We start from the raw sequence: 9,355 nt of genomic DNA, 5'->3' as shown, positions 1-9,355 counted from the left end.
AAATACTGTATGCTAACACATATATAAGGAATCTAAAAAGAAAAAAAAAAGATTCTGAAGAACCTATGGGCAGGACAGGAATAAAGATGCAGATGTAGAGAATGGACCTGAGGACACGGGGAGGGGAAAGGGTAAGCTGGGACGAAGTGAGAGAGTGCCATGGACATATATATACACTACCAAATGTAAAATAGATAGCTAATAGGAAGCAGCCGCATAGCACAGGGAGATCAGCTCGGGGCTTTGTGTCCACCCAGAGGGGTGGGATAGGGAGGGTGGGAGGGAGACACAAGAGGGAGGGGATATGGGGATATATGTATATGTATAGCTGATTCACTTTGTCATAAAGCAGAAACTAACACAGCATTGTAAAGCAATTTTATTCCAATAAAGATGTTAAAAATAAATTTGAGTTTCAAATCTTGCTGCCTTTTCTCCTGGGGAATCCCGGTTGAATCTCTCTGTGAACTGTGAATTGAATTGGCAGTGACACCCGAGGAATTTGAATCAGAAAGTTCTCCTCCAGGAAGGGATGACCAGCCCGCACTTCTCCTCTCTTTGCTTTCGGCTACCTGATGGGACCTAACCCACCGGCAGCAGCAGCAGCGAATCCTAGGTTGTGGGAGCTGAACGAGGATTTACAGTTTTGGAGCTTGAACTCGGAAGGTGCTGGTGAAGATGACGTGGGTGATGCTGGGAGGGGCCGCATTTTCCCACGGCCGTTTCTCCGCGGAGATGGTCCTTGGATGCTCACTCGGCCTTGGCAGCGGGGTTGCCGACTTCCAGTCCCGCTGCGTCTGAGTGGCAGCTCAGTGGGAAACCCAGCTCAGCACAATGAAAGCCCTGGTCCTCAAGGCTGAGGCAGGAATACACGCAGCTCTTTTCCCAGGCCTCCCGAGGAAGGGGGAGGGGCAAGGCCACGGGTGCTGTGAAACTGCCCTCTTTCCGGCAGGCATCCCGCTGTTCCATTTCCCATCGCCTTCAGTAAGCAAGCATTCATACGCTAAAAGTGGTAACATCAGGGTTTTGACAGTGTGTTTGATTTTGTCTTCCTAAGAAAGGATTTGTGATGAAGACAAAGGTTCCTTTCATCCCATTCTGGGGAGGTTGGCAGGGAAGAGGTTACATCCCCAGCGAGGGGCTGAAATTTTATTCCAAGTGAGCTGGGCAGTCATTGGGAGGTGCAGCCATTCAAGGACGGTGTGTGCTCTGGAACACAAGAGGCTTGCCTGGAACTGGGGGAAAGTTTATGAGCTCTATCTTCTCCCTCATAAATTTTCATAGCGTGGCAGAAAATTAGGGTCAAAAGAAACAATTTCCCACGGTAAGATGGAATCAGCTTTTAATTTGGGAAGCGGGTCCTGGCACTCTGGGCCATCACATAGCATGATTAATTAATTAATAAATATTGATTTGGTATTGTACTAGGAATAATGGTGAACAAGACTCAGCCCCTGCCCTTAAGATGCTTGTAGCCTGGTGTTGGAGAGAGGCAGTAACAGGTACTGGTTGGAAAAGATTTGCTCCAATTTCACCTGGCTTTGATAAGTTTTATTAACTCACCCCAAGTGGAAACATCTACAGAATGATACCCACATTTTCCCTGGTACTGAGATCCTGCAGCTCTTTACGTGGTGAACACTCCTTCAAGCATCTTTAAAGTGTCTGTGATTTAAGAACAACTCTTTCTGTTGGCGCTAGTGAATTAACCAAGGTCCACACCCACCCACTCAGGTGCCCGGAAAGTTGGGGCACTCACAGTTTGATTTGGTGAACCCCCCTGTTCATCTTTCTATGTCTTTTCCACTCTCTTGAGGATTCCAAAATCTCTCATTCTCTCTCCCCACTCCATCCTCTCAGGAAAAGAATCTGAAACTTAACCCACACCGAGATTTAAGGAACTAGTGAAGCTCAAAGTGTGCTGCAATGAGGGGCAAAGTTGTTTTCATGGTTTTGGCCTAAGTTCCCCTAAATTCCACGTACGTGGTTAATATATGTGGAATAACAGAATAAATGAACACACAAACAAAAAATAAAATAAAACAATAAGATGTATTGGAAAGCCCAAAAAGGGAAGGGGAGTTAGGCAGACAGAACAGTAGCATTCTAGTGCTCCAAGGAAGGTCATTAAGCAATCAACAAACACACACACAAAGAAAATATATTATAACAGCAAAAAATGTAGAGATTTTCAGAATTATCCATGCCAAAGACTGTAAACAACCTGATACCAGCACAAAAGGGGAAGCAGAGTTAGGCAGACAGAACAGTAGCACTCTAACATTCCAAGGAAGATCATTAGGCAATCAACAAACACACACAAAGAAAATATAACAGCAAAATAAGTAGCGATTTTCAGAAACGAAGATCATCCATCCCAAGAGAAGACAGTAAAGTACCTGATCCCAACACGTGTACACACTACACTGCCCTCCATTCATTTTGCCAAAGCGTTACCATGGCCTGAGGCCTGCAGCAGCCATAGGCTCACAGGTGTCTGCAGCCACTGGGCCAGAAGGTGACCCTCCTGGCAGAAACCCTTTGACAGAATTTTGTACCCAGCGTGTGTGTTGCTCTTCCCGTGGAAGCTGAGCCTCTGATCTGGGATGTCGCTGCCGGGAGAGGTTAGGGCGTTTAAAGTCACCACAATCTCCCAATGCCTTTGCCACCTACCTGCACTCCCTTCTCCCGTCCGGTTCCACTCATGCGATCCATCACTTCCAGAGACCAATTAACTCTTAATTTCTTTTCCAAAAAGAAAAGCTTAAAGGTTTTAAATTATTCAACTCGCGCCAAGTGATATTGACCCCTTGAGTAATTCTCTTGTCGAGCCGCCCTTTAAACAGCACGAGAACACCGTGCCGTATGTTCATCACCCCACTCCTCACCCGCCCCTGCACACACCCCAGCTTTATCCAAGTGACTCTCACCTTTAGGATCAGTTTCAAGCGGGGCAGCTTCCTCAGCCTGTGCACTTCCCCGTGGGCAGGTGCTGTGCGGTAGACTTCCCAGGGTGAGGAAGAGGGAGAACCACATCGATGGGAAACTATAATAGTTTCTTAATGAAGAAGGTTCTGGTCCCATTTCTGAATTAAGACCAACAGTTTGGTTCAGACCAGATAAAGAACGCAGCAGCACGCTGGTGTAGAAGCAAGCTATCAATTTTTAGATATTAGTTATCTTGCATCCAGCCAGTTTGCTGATTCTTTATCAGGAAATGCTTCTTCAGTTGATTGTCTGGGGTTTTCTTAGGTAGTCAACAATATGGGCTGTGCTTTTCTCCCCCTCCTTTTAGGTAATTATGTATCTTATTTCCATTTGATATCTAAGTGCATTGCCCAGAGCTTCCAGGAAATGGTGAGTAATAATAACGATATCAGACATCCTTGGTTTACCCACGGTTTTAGTGGAGATACTTCTAGGGTTTCACATTTAAGTCAGCTGTTGCTCAATAAAGCTACATATTCTATCCCAGATTTGCACCTTCTTATCTCTAGTGTTTTAAGGCTTTTTCTTATCTCAATAGGGCAAGAGCCTTGAACTTCACAAATCTCTTCAGCATCTAATGAACTTTTCCTTTTAAGTTACCGATTTGATTTATTAATATATTAGTATTAGTGTAGCTATTCTTGTATTCCGGTAGTAAATCCTACGTGATCATAATAAATGATTCTTTAAATGTGCTATTCAATTTAATTTGCTAGTATCTTATGTAGGATTTCACACCTATGTTAAAAGGTCGGGTTGATCTAGATTTCTATTCTGAAGTTTGGGGAAAATAAATCTTTAACAAATTTTTTAAAAATTTTTAATTATTGGACTATTCAAGTTTTCCATTTTGTCCGGTTAAAAATTTTTCTATTTATTAGCATTTATTGTATTTTATAATCTTTTAAAACTCCTCCATACTTATTCATTCCTTCCTTCAATAAATATTGTGTTTAACTTTATAAACTCAATTCATAATAAGGACTCTGCCAGGGAGACTTGACATTTTAGGGATTAAATCACTGTGCCTGGTGTTGATTTAGGTGCTGATGATACAGTCATGAAAATACCCAGAGATCTCTTCTAATGGAGCTTCCATCCTAGTGAGGGAAACCATAGACGAGGTAAACAAATTGATAGCAGACAGTGACAGGAAGATGACAAAGCGAGGGCATGTGACGGGGACAGGAGAACGTGGCTGCCTGGGACACAGTGCTCAGAGGAGCTGGGGTTTCGTGGGAAGCAGGCCTGTGAAGGCCAAGGGCCAGCAATGCCAAGGCTCCAAAGCCAGAACGTGCGTGGTAGGTTAAAGGACAAAAGGAAGGGCAGGAAAGGGCTTCCCTGGTGGCACAGTGGCTGGGAATCCGCCTGCCAATGCAGGGGACGCGGGTTCGAGCCCTGTTCCGGGAGGATCCCACATGCCGCGGAGCAACTGAGCCCGTGCGCCACAACTACTGAGCCCGCGTGCTGCAACTACTGAAGCCTGTGCACCCACGGGCCTGGAGCCCGAGCTCCGCAACAGGAGAGGCCACCGCAATGAGAAGCCCGCGCACCGCAACGAAGAGTAGCCCCCGCTCGCTGCAACTAGAGAAATCCCACGTGCAGCAACGAAGACCCGAGGCAGCCAAAAGGAAATTTAAAAATTAAAAAAAACAGAAGGGCAGGAAGGAAGGAAAGGCAGGCAGGTGATGAGCAAGGAGGCCAAGAGACAGGCACAGATGAAGTCCCTCTTGGGTATCTCTGGAAGGCTGGATGGATTGCTAAGGGCAACGGGAAGATGCTGGAGGACTTTTCGCATGGCTGGACAGGATCCACGCACACTTTCAGAAGGGCAGTCTGGCTGTGGTAGGGGTGTTGGGGCAGAGAACCAGAGAGGCTGCGGGGAGACTAGTTCGGGGTTGAGGCGTTGCATGGGCAGGAGGTGAGGGTGTGGCCATGTCCCTCCTCTCATTTTGCTTGTTCTTTTCCTCCCCTGAGTAGATATTCTGGAAGTATGCCTGCTTGATCGCTTTCATCTAAGAAACAGCTCTTGGCTTTCCTGATGTACTCACTCTTCTGATGTTCTGTTATCGATAATTCATTAATGGTGTTTTAGCCTCTGTGATTGCCTTCTGTCTACTTTTCTTTTGACATTCTGTTCCTTTTGCTCTCTTCTGAGTCTTAGCTCATTCGTGTTTTGCTTTCTTTAAAAACAAAAACATTTAGAGATTTCAGTGTATCCTATAAATCTGATAGATAGCAAAACCTTAGTTTCAGCAGACATTGCCAGTTAGGGCATTAACATCAGGGATCCAAAGTTCACTAGATCAAGGTCCAACATGGACAACTGTGATTCTTTTTGAACCCTCCCCCCTTTGAGTAACTCTCCACCCTACTGAAACAGAGCAGGACCCTGTGGTCCTCGCCCCCCATGTCCTCAGCCTTCCTCTTGTCTGTGGAAAAACTGTAGGCAAAGAATAAGTTTAAATCAGAGAAGTGAGAAAATGCAGAAACAAAGGAAAACAGCCCAACAAGACAAAATAATAATAGTTTAGTCAGTAAGTGAAGTCAGGGACCTTTAGCTCCTCCTCAAGGAATATTCTGAGCCCTATCCTGTGAGCTGTCTTGCAGATACAGAAACCCTCACCAGGTGGAAGAAGTTAACTACGTGATGACCAGACTGGAGCCATGACAGAAGCTGCCACAATTCCGAGAACTGGCTTCAAGGAAATGGGCACAAACCGACCCTGGAACTGCAGACGAACTGTACTTAAAACAATCAAGATGACGCCGATCAGACCACCAGTGACCAATTTCAAGATGACGGTCAGAGCCGACTGTGCTGTCTTCTGCAGGTAGCCCCTCCCTCCGTCTATAAAAGCTCTTGTCCACTGGTTGTCGGTGGGGGGAGTCAGCCTTTGGACAGGAGTCTGCCCTCCCCGCTCTGGTTGCCAGCATCCGAAACAAAGCAAACTTTCCTTTCCACCAACCTTGCCTCTTTATTGGCTTTTGAGCAGCGAGCTGCCAGACCCCACTTTGGGTTACACTATGGAACACAGCCTGCCTAACCCATATTAAATGATAATCCTAGATGCCTTCCCAGTCCCCTGTGCCAGGACACGGGCGTTAGACTCTAAGTCAGAAGCCAGGGAAGGGAGAACCAGGGCTGCGCACACCTGCTAGGATGTGGCAGCAAGGGCCACCATCACACACAGGGGCCAAGGAGCTGATGAGAGCTGATGGGAAGAAAAGTTCCACGAAGGAGAGACAACCAAACACGTCCAAGGTCCCTAGAAGACCAGGTAAGGGGGGCAAAGAGAACTGGCCACTGGAGGTGGCAACAGGGAGGCCACGGGAGGGGAAGCCCTTTCCGATGGTGTGAGCAGGGAAGGCCGGCCATCACCTGGAGGAAGGAGGTACCACGGAAAGTTGGAGGTTTGCGGGAAGGAGGCTGTGAGAACCCCCTGGAAAGAGACCGTCCTCTGCTGTGCTTGCCAACTTTTTCAGATTTTCTGAACATCTGAAAATTTTTTAGCAGCCAATCTCCATGGCATGTGTGTGTGTGTGTTTGTTTCAGAGAATGCAAGAATACAAGTTAGATAAATTGCATCCTAGTCTAAAGCCAGTATGAGGAGAGAGAACCGTGGGTCGCCAGAAAGGTCCCTGGGTCCCAGGGTCTACGGAGGGAAATTCAGGACTGTGATCCCTCTGGTCCTGAGCAAAGCAGAACCATCCCCTAGATATGGCCTCATCTTCCATCAGGAAACTGGACTTCATATGTTTGGAAATTGAATTTCACTGATGTGGACGCCCAATATATTTTTTCCCTCCAATATAGCTTTATAACTGCAAAAGCTGGTGGAGGCTATCTAACAAACCCCATTTTGCTTTTGCTGAATACAGCACATCACCCTCCTGGTGAGCACATGTTTTAGCTGTCTCCATCCGAGACCCCTGCTTCCCTCCGTGGGCCAATGCCTATCTTTTCATAAATTAATTAATTAATTTAATTTTTGGCTGCATTGGGTCTTCGTTGCTGCGTGCAGGCTTTCTCTAGTTGAGGTGAGCAGTGGCTACTCTTTGTTGCGGTGTGCAGGCTTCTCATTGTGGTGGCTTCTCTTGTTGCGGAACGTGGGCTCTAGGCACGCGGGCTTCAGGAGTTGTGGCGCACAGTCTTCAGGAGTTGTGGCTCGTGGGCTCAGTAGTTGTGGCACATGGGCTCAGTAGTTGTGGCTCGCGGGCTCTAGAGCGCAGGCTCAGTAGTTGTGGTGCGCGGGCTTAGTTGCTCCGTGACATGTGGGATCCTCCCGGACCCGGGCACGAACCTGCGTCCCCTGCATCGGCAGGCGGACTCCCAACCACTGCGCCACCAGGGAAGCCCACCAATGCTTATCTTTGAAGGTACTCCCATCCTATGGGCGAGCTGGAAAGAAGTCAAGAACAAAAATATTTGATGAGGCTAAAAGCAGGCTTTCCCTGTCAAAATGCTGTACTTTACCACCAAAAGTGAATCCCAGACCTTAAAATCTTCCCTTGGAGCCCGCACGCCCCAGACGACACTTGTAACCTTGTCGTTGGCTTTCTGGTGACTGACCCTCCCTTTTCCAGGAGTAAGAGTCTCCTCTCACACGTACAATGTTAAGTCCCCATGGCAGACAGCTAATTTTAAACTGAATCTACAGAGTGAATGCCAGATGCTACAATCCTCGATTAAAGGGCTTTCACCCTATTCCTATTTACAAAAGGATATTTGACTCCCTGACCCACATTCATTTTCTTGTCTTTGTTAACCACGAGGTGTCTACCTAGGAAGAAATAGACACAAAGGGTCTGTGTTCCGAGGATGAACGACTGTATTTGACTTTGGACGTGAAGCTCGCCATCGAGCGGGGATGTCTGCATCGGCTACATCGGAGCCCTGGACAGACTCTAGGATAACCCTTTAAACAGCTCATACTCATCCTCTTCCCAAACCCACTAGGAAAACATTGTGCTGAACAACTGAACATCCTGCAGGGCAACCTTTGAGGCCATAAATAGATGATGAAAATAGATAATCCAAATAAATAAAAAATTCTTTATAGCTTTTATTTTAACAGGGCCCATCTGAACTCAAATCAAGAGGCAGAGCCAGAAGAGATGGCCTTTCATGAGCACATAAATTGGCCGGGGGAAGGATGAGCATGGATTAATTGTAGAGCCACGCAGAGCACTCGCCTTGTATCCAAAGGGTTTCTTCTCTGTAGTGACCTGTCCTCGTGGAGAGCTTCCCAAAGTCAAAGGTCCCCGGGGCCTATTTTCTTAAGTGACTCTGTTGCCTTTTGCATTGTAATCCCTCTCCTTTCCAAATCTTCCCGGACTCCCGGCATCAGTCCTGCATTTGACCCGTCACTGAGCGCCCACCGTGCACCAGGCCCTTGAGTCACATCACACACGACGCCCCTGTCCTCACTCGTGGCGCTGACGGTTTAAAAGGATCTCTCCAGGGACTTCCCTGGTGGTCCAGTGGTTAGGACTCCGCGCTTCCACTGCAGGGGGCACGGGTTCAATCACTGGTCGGGGAACTAAGATCCTGCAAGCCACGTGGCACAGCCAAAAAATAAAAAGAAATAAAATGAAAGGATCTCCCTGGAGCTGTGTTGCAAGTGGACCAAAGGGCGGGCCCAAGTCTGCTCCTGTCCACTCTCCTCCAGGAAGTTCCCAGGCAGCTCTGCCCAAGAGCCTTTCTACCCCATGGCTAACTCCGTTCCCCTGCCCATCTTGGCTCCCATGCCACCTCCTCCAGGAAGCCCACCACGGTCACCCTGTGCAACCCACAGCCTCCCAGCCTCCTGAGCCCTGTTCATCTTCGCAGCCTTCAGTTTCTACCATACATACACATTGCTTTCAATGGTCTTATTTATTTTTTTAAATTAATTAATTCATTTATTTTTGGCTGCGTTGGGTCTTCGTTGCTGCACGCGGGCTTTCTCTAGTTGCAGCGAGCGGGGGCTACTCTTTGTTGCAGTGCACGGGCTTCTCATTGTGGTGTCTTCTCGTTGCAGAGCATGGGCTCCAGGCGTACAGGCTTCAGTAGTTGAGGCACACAGGCTTCAGTAGTTGTGGCTCGCAGGCTCTAGAGCACAGGGCTCAGTAGTTGTGGTGCACAGGCTTAGTTGCTCCGCAGCATGTGGGATCTTCCTGGACCAGGGCTCGAATCCATGTCCCCTGCACTGGCAGATGGATTCTTAACCACTGTGCCACCAGCGAAGTCCTCAACGGTCTTAGTTTATTGATGGCCTCTTCCTCCCCAGCAGCCCCCTCTGAGTCTCCTGAAGTGTCTCTTGCCCCAGCCATACCTTCTAGTTCCCTGGGGTGTCATCCTCAGTTCTTTTCAACAACGAGTGAT

The 9,355-nt window shown here is 47.7% G+C and overlaps 1 protein-coding gene across 7 annotated transcripts in view; it reads right to left on the bottom strand.

Annotated features, from left to right (window-relative positions):
• Positions 1 to 361: 361 nt before the first annotated feature.
• Positions 362 to 9,355, bottom strand: part of MTMR6 (myotubularin related protein 6) — a 50,762-nt gene continuing 41,768 nt past the window's right edge. For 6 of the 7 annotated variants that reach the window (XM_089899721.1, XM_089899725.1, XM_089899726.1 and 3 more), the window contains one exon: positions 362 to 7,390. Coding sequence is in view for 2 of the 7 variants with exons in the window: in XM_089899725.1 (XP_089755851.1) it covers positions 7,357 to 7,390 (34 nt within the window). In the remaining 5 variants the exon portion in view is untranslated. The remainder of the gene's footprint in view (positions 7,391 to 9,355) is intronic. The other variant, XR_016388751.1, reaches the window with a different exon arrangement.

This window comes from Delphinapterus leucas, chromosome 18, assembly GCF_059928025.1.
Source record: "Delphinapterus leucas isolate spDelLeu-1000000601 "Yukka" chromosome 18, BTC_Dleu_Yukka2, whole genome shotgun sequence".
Taxonomy (NCBI): Eukaryota; Metazoa; Chordata; class Mammalia; order Artiodactyla; family Monodontidae; genus Delphinapterus; species Delphinapterus leucas.
This window is presented reverse-complemented; position numbering and strand designations above follow the sequence as displayed.